Here is a 13,225-nt window from a genome sequence, read left to right on the forward strand (position 1 = left end):
TGGGGGTGGGGGGATGGTGGTGGTATGCTATCTGAAGCTAAGCTGTCTGGAGAGCCTGGATGAGGTCATCTGGACCACTGCTGTCTGTACATAAATATCCATGCTAGCTGTTGCACGCCACCAAGATTTGGGTTGACTTGTTAGGCAGCATTATCATGGCTACAGCTGACTGTTACATTTCCCTTGAGGGAGCATAGCCATTTCCCGTACCTGGCTATTTTTAGGACTGAATGAGACAGGAGCTGCATGTCTACCCATTCTCATAGTATCATAGGCTTTCCATCTCCTTTGCTATCCTATCTCTGTACCTGTCCCAAGAATGGATATCAGCAGGTACCCAGTAGCTGCTACTAGACTAAGGAAAAACATAGAGCCACACACTGAGGTGGGGAAAATCCGTCTGTTTGTTTAATTAAACCCAGTGAAGAAGCCGAGACATGGGCAAAGACTAAGAACAAGACTGGAAATAGTTTAGAAAAGAAATGAAAATCGATCGCAGAGATGCCGGGCCGCCAGAACATCAGGAGGAGGCGGCATCTTCACGTGAGCTCCAGGATCACTGTCAGGGCAAGCACCAGGGTGAGCCGGACGCCAGCGGGGCCAGAAGCAGAACCTGTAAGGGTGGAGGTGGTGTCAGGGCTGCAGCCTGCCTGTGTGGAGTAAACAGGTTCCCAACAAAGATGCTCGGTAGGGGGCAGCATCAGGTGACCTGGTTCAAACCTCAACTTTGCTGTCTTCCTGCCATGGGTCCAGTGGCCCATGCCCATGCAGGCCTTTTGGGCTGAGGCCATCAGAATGGTCCAGGAGTGGGAAGCTTCACCGAGAACTGAGAGATTTGCTGTGTAATGGTAGTGTTGGCATCCCATGGGTAGTTCTAAGTTGGGGTGGCTGAGGGAGCAACCTGGGGCGTCTGTCTATGTTCTTAAGTGTCCCGTGGAGATGTCAGAGACCCACCCCATGGTCAGAGGGTAGCAGTGAGAGGAAGCAAGCTTGGTCTCTGACTTCCCATTGGCTGTTTGGGGGTGTAGAGCCTTCCTTGCTTAGTGCCTGCCTTTGCCGAACCTTGACTCTGTTTATGTGTCTCAATGGCTTCCTGAAGGAAGGGGAGGGGCCCGGGGAAGCCGACAGTGCTTCAGCAACAGATGTTTTCTGAAGCACTGAGAAAACACTCATTTTTAAGTGTGCAGTCTTGAGGGTAGAGACTTACCACGGGAGTCCTCAGTTCCTCTTGGGATATTTGGGTTTTCTGTCAGAAAGAAACAACAGAGTGGGTGGCACTGACTTTTCAGTATGGAGGACCTTCCCAGGCACCCACTATATGGTATTGTATGGACTGGGACGGTGTATCCAGCCACCCGGTCTCTCTGTATCTCAGCATGTTACAGATGGGGGAAACTGAGGCCCGCTAAATGGCAGAGCCAAGACGTGAACCCGGAATCTCTCTGAGGACAAAAGCCATTGTGATCAGTGGACTGAATTATCTCTGTGAGACAAATTGAGGGGGTTTCTGTGGACAGCTTAGAGGCAGGGCCTATCCTCGGGTGGTCCGGTGTGGTCCCTACCGAACACTATGAGCCGAGTGTGTGTATCAGTAGAGCCCAGTGGGTTCTGGGCGGTGCAGCGGTACATGGAGCCGTTGAGCTCAGCAGGAACCCTCTCTAGCACCAACTCCTTCCCGTCAAACTCAGCGCTACCGTCCAGGAGGCGGCTGCCCACTCGCGTCCACGTGAACATGGGTTCTGGGAAGACCTCATTCTGTGGACGAGAGTAAGGAACAGTAGAGTCACTGGGGGGTGGGGGGCATCCTGTCAACACAGAGGCTTTCCAGGCCCCAATTTTCATCTAACAGGCATCAAGTGGTACCTCAGAACCCCAGGAAGAGGGCTGGGGATGTATCTTAGTTGGTAGTGTGCTGGCCTAGCACACACAAAGCCCTAGGTTTCATCCTAAAGTTGTGAGGGTGTCAGCCTATAATCCTAGCACCAAGGAGAGGGAGGCAGGAGGGTCATACGTTCAAGGTCATCCTCAGGTAAATAGGGAATTGGAAAACAGCCTGGACAACAAAAGTCTAGGTGGAGAGGATCGGGGGTCAGGGCTGGAATAAATGCAAAGACAGAAGGTTGGTGTGAACGCATTTGCTTGTGGGTATAGGAGAGTGAGCCAGAGACACTGGTGCCCTTGGCCACTGTGTGTCTCTACCCACCCACCACCCGACTCAGGTATCCAGAGAGAGGCTGACCTGAAATCCATGGACTAGGATCCTCACCGTGTCCCCAACCCGGGCTCTGCTGGGAGTCATCACGATTTTGGGTCCTTTGGGAGCGACTGTGTGAAGAGGAAGACTGGGTCAGAGAGAGGTGGTGCTGGATGCGGGTCATCATGAAGAGGGGGGCAGGGCGGGAAGCAGAGCAAGTTCCAAAGGCTGGTGGTGTCCTAGACATTAGCCCCCAGGAGGCTCACTCAGTCCCCAGGCATGGCTGCCTCCTTCCATCTTCCCTACAGCCCTACTGTGTGCCCCACCGCAGCTGGCATCTGGGGATTCAACAGCACCCACAAATGCATGGATCTTCCCTGAGCTTGTGGGTCTCACAGGTCAGTGGGGGAGAAAGGTAGCACTGTCATCATCCCCTCTGTCCAGCTGAGTTCACGGAGGCCCAGAGAGTTCATTGTGATTTGCCAAAGGTCACACAGGGAGGAAGAATCGGGGTCAAAATTCAGGATCCCACTGCCAGGGGATTTCCTGGGGGGGGGGGGGGGGGGGGAGAGGGGGGACAGATGTGGACAGAGTGAAGCCACCAGCCTTTGTTCTCTGTACGTGCTGAGGTGAAGGATGCCCTGGGTCCCCCTTGCTCGTGGGAGATCGAAGGGCTGCCTGGATTTCTTTTCTTCTTCTTCTTCTTTATTTTTCTACAGAGGGGAAAACCCGGGGCCACACATAATGAAGAGGCTCGTCCAAGGTCCCCATAGAGTCAATTACACATGTTCCCTGACTCCCTGCCCCTCATTAATTCATTTGTTCACTCACTCAATAGTAATTACTGAGCTGGCCATATGTCAGGCTTTGAAGCAGGGCTGGGGACTAGTAAAGAGGACAGTGACAAAAATCAAGTGTCCTGCAGCTTATTCTTTAGTGTGTGTGTGTGGGGGGGGGGGTGGGCACGGACATTTAATTTGCAAACAGACTCAGCAAAACTATGAATGGTCTTGTGTGCAGGCACCGAGGCCAGCAGAGGCAACACACAGCTCATGGAAGGGCGGTGGTCATAGTGTCGCTGAGAAGTAAAGCCCATAGGGTTAATCAGAGAGCTGGCAGGGCCAGGGCCGGACTCCACAGTTTCTAGGGTACTGTCGTCCCCACTTAACTCCAAAACAGAAATCAGAGCAGCAGGCAGATGTGAGCAGGCTCCAGGCTCTGCCAGTCTCGCTCTCTGAGAACAAGTCCAAGGCGCTATTAATTTAGCGCGAGGAAGACATCTGAAGGGCCGTGTGGGCAGAGGGACGGGCCCAGCCTGCTGAGAGGGGAGGGTAGGCTGGGGAGGAGAGGGGAGGAGGATTTCCACTGCTGTGTCCACCTGCCAGCTGCATGGGTGCAGTGCTGACCAGGGACACGGGGCGGGGTGGGGGGGTGGAGACTATTCAGGCAGATGGCAGGTTTGAGGACGGAAAGGCTCCATCTCTAAGCCATCCCCTCCCGGTTCACTCAACACTTGATGTTCTATGTCATCTCACTTTTCCTCCTTGAGAGCTTGTCCTGCAAGCATAGGAAGGCTCAGGGAGACCAAGCAATATTCTTGCCTTCTCCCTTGTTCTTGGGTGTTGTGGAGGAGGTGAGTTTGCGGATGGAGAAGCCCTGGGGGTGGGGGTTGGGGAAGGGGGCGGGATTCTCATGGCCCTGGGTGGTCTGTGTCACTGCCAGCCTCAACCAGCAGAGGGCGCTAAAGGGCCTCTATTGCAGGAGAACGCAGGGCCTGGATGGAAGTCAGCGGGTTCAGGAGATGCTCAGAGCCCAGAGCATCCAGGCAGATGACCACCCAGCCTCCTCTGCTCCCTGAGCTGTTTACAGTAGCCCCTATGTTCATCTGACCCTGAGGGGTATAGAGGGTGGCCTGGGAGGAGTCCATTACACTCTGTCCTCATGCACTCCTGAGCTCTCGTGCAGATGGGTGTTTGCAGCAGATGGCCTGGAGCTCATTCCCTCAAGGCTGCCCCTTGTTTCTGGACGTCAGACCAGCTGCTCGCACCCTCTCATCCCACCACCATCAGGAAGTCCATTTGTAGCTCCTGGCAAGCAAAGCCTGGCCCCCTGCCTGCTTTGAGAACACAGCCCAAGAGTGCCAAGTAGAGGTGTTTCCACAGTTTTGGTATCCACTCCTCTCAACTCCTGGAGTGTAGGAACCGTGGAACAGAATGCAGGCCCAGGATATAGATCTAGCCCTCTCAGGCTGTGTGGGTGGAGCATCAGCTGAGTCTATCAGCTCACCTGTTTATCACTTGCCCAAGAGATGCTCTGAAAATGACAGTGGGGAGAAGGATGAGGCCACAGAGAAAAACCCTGGCTCAAAGGAATGCAGAAATTCCCATTACACCCCCCACCTGTGTCATTCTTGCTATCTGTGAGGATGGCATGTGTGACCTCAAGGAAAAGCTCTTCTGGGACTCCCATGGAATTCTGGGTTTTCATTAAGACAGTCACTTGTCCATCTACCTAACCACCCATTATCTATCCAGTCTACCCTCTCATCTACCTATCTATCCATCCATCCACCCATCTACCTATCTATCCATCCACCCACCCAACTACCCATCCATCCATCCACCCATCCAATCACCCATCTACCCATCTACCCAATCATCCATCCACACATCTGATCCACCCACCCAGCTGTCCAACCAACCTATCTGCCCACCCACCATCCACCCGCTCACATACATACCCATCCATCTATCCATTCTGTCTATTCATCTATCCGTCTAGCATTCCATCATCCAACCATCGACCCATCACTCCATCCATTCGTCCATCCACCCTCCCTTCCTTCATGTCCATTCATCCATCCAACCTTTCAATCCATCCATTCGCCCATCCACTCACTCAATCCACCCATCCATCCACCCCCATCCCACCATCCATCTACCCAACCTTCGGTCCATGTGCAGTTGTTGGCTCATAGATGTGAAGTGTTTATCAGGTTTGAAAAAAAAAAACACCATGCTGGTTTCCCTAAGGATCGGTATCACATTAATAATGCAGGAAGGTTCTGATTGTTCTGCATCCTTGTCAACATTTGGTATTGTCAGTTTTCAAAAGATTACCCATTCTAGCAATCTAAAAATGCTACCTCACTGAGGTTTTAATCTCCATCTCCCTGATGGGTCACAGTGTTTAAATACATCTATAGTTGGTTTTAAAAGCAGGATGGCAATGGGCTAGGGATGTGGCTCACTCAGTGGAAGAACACTTGCCTAGTGCGTGTTGGGCCCTGGGTTTGTCTTCCATAATTGACAACAAATATTGATTGTCTCTCTTGTGTATTTAGTAGGACTCCTCCTACTTTTTGGTTTATAAGACTTTCTCTCCTTTTGTTTATAATTTTGTTCTGAGATAGAGCTTATGACAGTCTAGGCTTTGAAACAGTTAACCCAGACTGACCTCAAACTACCCATATAACTGAGGATGACTTTGAACTTCTTATCCTCTTGGCCCCACCTCCCAAACGCTGGTTAACAGCCATGCACAGCTTTGCCTGGCTTAGGTTTGCTTGTTTGGTTTGATTTGTTTTGTGGCATCCTGGGTACCAGTGCTGCACAGAAGACTAAGAGTATCTCTCCTCAGTCTACACCTGCCTTTTCACTCTCTTAAGGATGTCTTCTTAGGAGCTGAATTTTGATTCAGTCCAACAAACCAATTTTCAATTTTTCCTCTAGTTTTTTTTTTTTTTTTATGACTACTTTAAGGAATGCTGGCTACCGAGGCTCCATAAAGACATTTTTCTCCATTTTGTTCTAGAAGTTTTATGATGCTGGCTTTTACACTAGGGCCTATCAATCATCTCAGGTTAACCTGTGTGTGTGCCAAGCAGGGGCCAGGCCCGCCTCTCCCTCACTCGTGTTCTCTTGTTCTTGGAGCCATGTGTTAGAGAACTGTCTTTACTCTCCAAACAGCCTCAGGGTCTCCAGCAAAATCAATCGACTTTACCAGCAGGTCTATTTCTGGGCTCTCTTCTCCATCAGCCTAGCGTCTATACACTGGTGACTCTGGCAGCTGTTTAATCTGAGGTTTGGGCTGATTCATATTTTAAGTAGATCAGTTTGGATAAAGAACAGTATGGGGGTGTGTGAGGGGGGGAAACAGGAGCATAAAGACCAGTCTAGAGGCCATGATGCACACCAGGGGTGGAAGCAGAGCGCTTGGATGGAGGTCGAAGAGAAAGTGTTATAAGGGCGGGTCTGAGGCTGCGCTTCAGGGCAGGTGGTGACCTGGACATGAGGAGACCAAGGGAAAGTGAGTAGCCCTGAGGCTTCCTGACTTAACCAATGGGAAGAAAGCGCTGTCACCACTGAGATGACTTTCAAGGCTACCCACCAGAGAGACACAACCCCAGGGAGAGGGGCTTGAAAGAGGTACAGTCAGCTGTATGGGCCAGGGAGAGCAAAGCAGACTTCATGGGTGGAAATGGCATATGAACCACACAGAGCATCCATGGAAAAGGAATGCATGTAATCTTAACAGTAAGGTCCACTGCTGCAGACAAGCCCACCTATCAGTGGCCTGGTCTTCAAAGTCCTTGCTGGGTGTTTGAATTCTATGTACCAATAACCACTCATGACTCAACTGTGTCTTTAACCAAAACCCTCATGTAGGCGACAATAAGGTGGTGACTAAGGAAGTGGTCTCTGGGGACAGACAGCACCAATTAACTGACCTGTCATGTAAAACCCAAGTCCCTAAAGGGTTGGGATAAGAACAGCGCCCTCAGTGGCCACTAAGGGTACTGCAGGGGTTCAAGTTAGTCTAGCTTATGGTTAAACCGTGTTTGCTGGTCATCTCACCCACCACATCCAACAGGCTAGAAAACAGAGGCCCAGGACAGTCTAGGTAGAAAGAAAAGTTAGCCTAGGCTCTAGATTCACCTCAGGAGTCCTGGCCATGCCGTTTGTCCCCACTTCCCCAGGGTTATAGTGTGACCGACCATTCAGGCCCAGTACTTGTTCCACAAACACCAGCCCACCTCCTGGAAACTTTCATTTTCTCCAGTCCAACAAACAACATTACCGAAGATCCCTGTCTCTCCCCTGGGTTGACCTGACTCCATTTAATCCCTTCCCCTATGGCTTCCAGCAGCCGGAGACCCCCATTGCAGGGCTGGCTACAACCTCTTATCTCGGACGGGCTGCAGAAGAGCCTGCCAGGTCTTACCCAGCGTGACCTCCGCCTGCATGGGCATGGACAGAGCTGGGTGCTTGACCTCACAGCTGAAGAGGGCCTCATTGTCGATCTGCGGGTTGAGGGTCCAGGTGAGCAGGGCCCGCACCTCCACCGTGCCATCGCTGCCTGGGGTGCGGCTGTGGCGCAGGAAGTAGATCGGCTCGGCGCTGTGTACCCAACGGGGGAACTCGCGGCTCACCACTGTTTCTGGGATGTTTTCTGTGGTGGGCTGCACAAAGAGGCTGGGGTCCTGGGTCAAGCTGCGTGAGGGCCGCTCCGTGTAGGGACGTCCAGCCCGGTATTCAGTGTCCAGGAGGGACAGTGACTTTTGCATTTTGGTGTCATCCACATCTCGATGCAGAAGGCTGCGGAAAGGCCTGCTGTCCTGAACTGGGCCAGAGCTGGCTGCTGGCAGTTCTGACAGGGGCACGGCATCGATCGGTTCCCCGTCACGTTTGAAATAAACCTGCAGTTGCAAGCAGGACAAGAGGAGGAAAGGAGAATGGATGTATGGCTTCCCCTCCTGACAGACTTTAAGAAGAATCCAGGCCTCCCAGTCAGGAGAGAGATTGCCACTTCCGTTCTTTTCCGTCACTCCCCTGGAGAGCTATGAGCAACATGGCATCGTGGGAGTACCCACAATACTGGAGAGAGACGGCTCAGCCCAACACCATCATTGAAAAGTCGGGGAGGCTTTTAGCCTCTGTTTCTCCACTTTTAAAGAGAAATAAGACTATTGACTGCAGGGAACAATTGGGGGCTTGAGTGAAGTCACGCGGGGCGGGGGGGGGGGGAGACTGGTGGTTTTAGATGCCATTTAGCGACCACCTACCCAGGTTCTAGAATGGTCCATGGCTGCCCCGAGGGCATGTGGATGAGGTGGGAATGCACAAACACTGGGGCCAAAATGAGGTGTGAAAGGAGGAATAGAGAAGAGGTGTGTGTGTGTGTGTGTGTGTGTGTGTGTGTGTGTGTGTGTGTTAGTATGTGTGCGCATGTCCGTGTGTGCACGTGCATGCATGTGTGTTCTGCCTCTTCATACAATTTGGTCGTTTGGAGCTGCTGGGCAGAAAACAGGTGCATGTGTGGGAAGGAGCTAGGTGCAGGGATAAGGCTAAAAAAGACGTCTTCTCCCTTTCTCTGCTAATAGGGAATTCAAGTTTTGAGAGGCGGCATTTAATTTAATTTGCTGTCTTCTTATTTTGGTACATGCGCCCAGGAGCCTGCGGGGATCGGGTGTATTTTTTAAAATAAATCAGATAAATAAATCGATAGCAGACGGGGAGAGAGAAGAGCAGGAAGCACCACACTCAGGGACTCCAGGGATTCCGTGGGTGTGAGAAGCGAAGCCTGGGGTGGGCAGGTGGGGGAGGGGCTGGACAGTAGGTGGAGGGGGGTTGATGTGTGGGTGTGCAGGACCTGTCAGAGTTTTAAACCCTGCAGAAGGATCTTCTGTACATAATGGCCTGCTTTAGGGGCTTGGGTTTTTTTTTTTTTTTTTTTTTTTTTTTTTCCCTTTCTTTGCTTTTTACCTTTTTCTTTTTTTAAAGTGCTTCAAAAGCAGGTTTGTAATTTATATCAAAGAATTGCTTTCAAGTTCCGACGCTCTAGACAGACGTAAGATGCCTGGAATGTCAGGGAATGAGGATCTTTCATATAGACAGAGAGAGAACGAGAGGGGAGGAGAGGCGGGGAAGAACAGCGTGAGAGAGGAGGCATTTTTTTTTTACATATATAACTGTGTCTTAAGTGGCAGCCAGATGATAAGGTGGAAAAGGGGTGCTCTCCTGTAGCCCCAGGGCCAGGAAACCCTCTCCTTGTGTCTTTCTTTTTCCAGAGGAAAGACCAGCTTCCCTGACTTGGGAGAAACTGGGCATCGTTACGGTTCTAAAGGGGAGACTATGAACCACCTCTTCAGCATTTGGTGGGTCTAAGGCCACCTCTGTCAACTGCTTGCTTGAGACTGCAGCGTCACTCTAAACTAGCCCGCTGAGCCCTGACCACCATGCCTCTATGCCTCTGCGAGTGACCTCATGACTGGAACACAATGCCTCTGCACCCCTGACCCCTGGGCCCCTATACCCTCGCTGCAGACCCCTACGTCTCTGCATCCCTGACCTCTGACCTCTATGTCCTATATCACTGCCCTCCATATCCTGTACTTTCATTCCAGGTCCTCATGTCTCTGTACCCCATCTGGCTCCTGCACCCTACCATGGGGCATCTCTATACTTAGCCACTCCTGTGCCCTGGCCAGTTGACTCTGCGGCCCCAGGCTCTGGGTAGGGCTGGTCAGATCCTAAGGTCCCACCACTGGCCCTCTAGTGAGGGAGGACCCGTCACATTGGGAAGGAGGGGTCACTTCCCTCTCCGTCTGCATTCTAAGGGCAGGTCCTTGTTGCTCCAGCCCTGCCCATTCTCCGCCTCCATCTTGCTAAATCTGAGGAATGTGTGAAATTCACCGGGTTGAGGACTAGAGTATTCTAAAAAGGCCATACTAGAATCACTCCCAAATGTAGCTCAAAGGCTCCGATGCGGGTACACAAGAGTGCTTCCAGGGGTCTCTAGGGCTTCCTACCTCCCCTGGGTACAAGATAGACACATGACGTTTCACTGAGTGATTGTTGGGCCCAAACGGTTCCATGGTTTCTGGAACATTGACGGGGTCCAACTGCTTGGACTTATACCAAAACTAAGATGGAGAGGGAGCTCCCGGTCAGAGTCAGTCCTGAGGCAGAACGCAGACCAGGTGTTCTGGATGCGTACCCCTCCCCATGACTAAGCACCCCAATCTGTCTTTCCTCTTGCTCCTTCTCTCTCTTCCTTTCTCCCTTTTGATGATTTCCCTGTGAACCCCTAAGAGGAGCACTGTGCCTGAAGCATGAGATCACAAACTTGCGCCCCATCTTCATGGAAACCATCAGGGGGACTATAGAGAAGTCCCTTCCCGTCTCTGGACCTCATTCATTGTTCCCATCCCCCTCAGTAACTAGGTGTGTACTGGGTACTGGGCTCTCCTGGAAGACCATCCTTACTGTGAAGATCTAGGATTATGGGATGAGAGGGGTGCTGGGCAGAGTCCAGCTGGGCAAACCACTTCCTGCCTGGGTACAGAAGCGGTACCTGAAAAAGGCTTCGGAAAGCAGGAGTCTCAGCATACTGAGGCCTGGGCCCCTAAACACTCACCATGGGAGCTGGCTTTCCTCCGGACACGATGCAGACCAGCGTGAAGTTCTGGGCCTGGTACCGGCTGAAGGGGGCCGGGGAGTCAGCAGCCACAACTTCGATGGAGGTTGGAGGAGCTTCCAAAGGGAAAGACAAGAGATAGTGACTCAGCTGGGGAACTCAGATAGAGTTCTGCCCGGTCCTACACCAAGGGCTGCTGCCGTACCGACTGTGGTGACATGGGGTCCCTTGCTGGGGACACAGAGTAGGGTCCTGCTTCCTGGGACTCTTAGCTCAGTGGAAGAAATACAGGGCACTCAAGAGGCCATGGGGATGGAGGTGGTAAGTGCATCCAGCCCCAGAAAGAATCCTAGAAAAGGCGTCCTGGTGCAGAAGAGGACCCTGCCCCAGTGTCCTGGGGTGCCACTGCCAGAGAAGCCACAGTGTGCTGTGATCCAAAGGAGCAGTGGTCAAGAGGAAGACAGAACTAGAGCATGTTCTGGCCCAATGATGGCCCGGAGGTGGTGGGGGCACAGGTGGACTAGGTGCTCATGTTACTCCAACAGCTAGGAAGAGGGGCAGATCATATGCAAGGCCAGTGCGTCTCAGGAGCTCGCTGTCTGGGCTGGAGCCAGCCCCAACCTGTGCAGAGGATGATGGCATTTTCAGGGATTTTGTGAACCAGCTGTTAGACTGATACAAACTCGAAACAGGTCCCCGCGGTGTCTTTACACCGTGGTATCAGCAAGTACTGCAGATCAAGGCCTCCATCGGATCCCTCCTTTGCCTCCAGCCTCCCAGAAAGCTGTGTGACCAGCGCCTCACAGACAGGCTTTTGCATCTTTCTCCTGAGAGTAGTGGGGAGCCACTGAACACTTTAAATGAGAGCAGGGACACCGTGAAGACTTCATTTGGAAGAGATGGAAAGCATGAGTCAAGACAGCAGCTTAGACTCCACGGCTGGGAAGGAGCAAAGTGGGTTACTTAGAGTCACCTAGAGCTGAGGGTGTCTTCTCTTTCCCTGCCTGGGACCCGGCTTACTGTGCACGGAAGCCTCCCTCTCACCTGTTCATCTCCTTTCCCACACTCATTCCGTTCAGTCACTACCATCCCCATGTCTTGGGGCTCACATTTCCACACTGCGAGCCTCTGATCTCTCCTTTGTTAAATGGGAGCCAATGTGGCTGAGGGATAGAGCTAGTGGATCTGCAGGGCTCCGTGCTGGGAATTCAACCTTAAGAGGATTCTTCGCTGTGACCTCCTTGGCATCTGCAGGAGGCACCATCTTTGAATTCTGCTTTGGGCCAGGCTATCTGTTCTTGCTTCCCTGGCCTTGCCCCCCCCCCCCCCCGTGCGTGTGCAGTGGTTGGGGAGTGGGTTCCAGGTGTGTGTGTGTGGGGGGTCAAACAACAAATAACGAGATGCTGGAGACCTTGCCTTCCTGCAGGGGCTTTTCACCCCAGTTGAGTTTAATTAAGTTCAGTGAACATTTCCTGACACCCGCCAGGTGTGGGGCTCAGTGCCAGGGGCCTGCTGCTGGCGGGGAGGCAGACAGAGTGCAGAGAAGCCTGCCGGCTGGCTAGTGGGTGCAGCAAGCAGAGGCTGCTGTGTTTTAGGGCCCAGGGAGATGGAGCCAGGTATGAGCCAGGGCTTTATTCAGGCAGCCACACATGCTGGGGGCAAGAGAAGGAAAGCGAGCATGAAGCTTGAGAGAACAATAGAGGGAGAATTGTAATTAAGTGGAAGATGGCTCAAAACAGATGGTAAGTGGGGTAGGAATTCGGAGAACGGAAATGCACACCAGAACACTTCAATTACCCAGAAGTTGCAAACTCCGCAGTGTAACTTTTACAGAAACGGCACAGAAAACAAGATTTTACAGCAAAGATCAGTGAAGGCCCACCCAGCTTCCATGAGCTGCAGTCTCATCCTTGGCCTGGGATGTGGGTGTGATAATCCCATTGTACAGATGGGAAAACAAGTGACATGGGAGCAGACCCTGGCTCCTGTAAGACAGCATGATGGAGAGCTGGGATCTGAATGGTGGCATCCTGGCTTGACAGGATCTGTCTCTCTATAGTCCAGGCTAGCCTTGACTTCTCAATGATCTGCCCGTCTCTGCCTGAGATTAAAGGTATGCACCATCAATGCCTGGTCTGAAGCCCAGATTCCCAGGCCACCAGGCCAGCCCAAACCTTCAAAGGGACCGGTATCTGTCAGTACCTTTATGCCCAAGTACAAACTTGAGCTGCTGCAAGTGCTCACGCTCTAGGACCTAAGAGCATCATCTCCAGTGTCCTCGGGAACTGCTTTTAGTTCTGTTGCCCCCAAAGGCTGAGGACCCTCCCTGCAGTCAGAGGTCAGCATGAAACACTGGCCCCTAGGCTCACTGTCTGTGGTCCCCATCACCTTTAGTGTCTCCTGGCGGATGGCCTCCCATCCCCACCGCTTTCTGCACCTCCATCTGTCACCACCTCCATCTTTGGCCCCATTCCCATCAACACCTCTACCTCCATCCACCTCAACCACCACCTCCCATCCTCTTCCTCTCCCTCTTCTTCCTCTTCAAAATGTTCTGGTTAAACTACATCCTACAGAATGCTGCGGGGACAGAAAAGGAAAGGGGGCCCTTCA

General features: G+C 52.3%; 1 protein-coding gene across 1 annotated transcript in view; it reads right to left on the minus strand.

The window, feature by feature from the left end:
* Positions 1-393: 393 nt before the first annotated feature.
* Positions 394-13,225, minus strand: part of Igsf21 (immunoglobin superfamily member 21) — a 212,568-nt gene continuing 199,736 nt past the window's right edge. The window contains exons 5-10 of the mRNA XM_051171820.1: positions 10,613-10,728; positions 7,418-7,892; positions 2,240-2,325; positions 1,563-1,755; positions 1,208-1,246; positions 394-613 (exon numbers count right to left, since the gene is read on the minus strand). Coding sequence (XP_051027777.1) covers positions 540-613; positions 1,208-1,246; positions 1,563-1,755; positions 2,240-2,325; positions 7,418-7,892; positions 10,613-10,728 — 983 coding nt within the window. The 3' untranslated portion in view covers positions 394-539. The remainder of the gene's footprint in view (positions 614-1,207; positions 1,247-1,562; positions 1,756-2,239; positions 2,326-7,417; positions 7,893-10,612; positions 10,729-13,225) is intronic.

The sequence above is a fragment of the Acomys russatus genome, chromosome 29 (assembly GCF_903995435.1).
Source record: "Acomys russatus chromosome 29, mAcoRus1.1, whole genome shotgun sequence".
In the NCBI taxonomy this organism is placed as follows: Eukaryota; Metazoa; Chordata; class Mammalia; order Rodentia; family Muridae; genus Acomys; species Acomys russatus.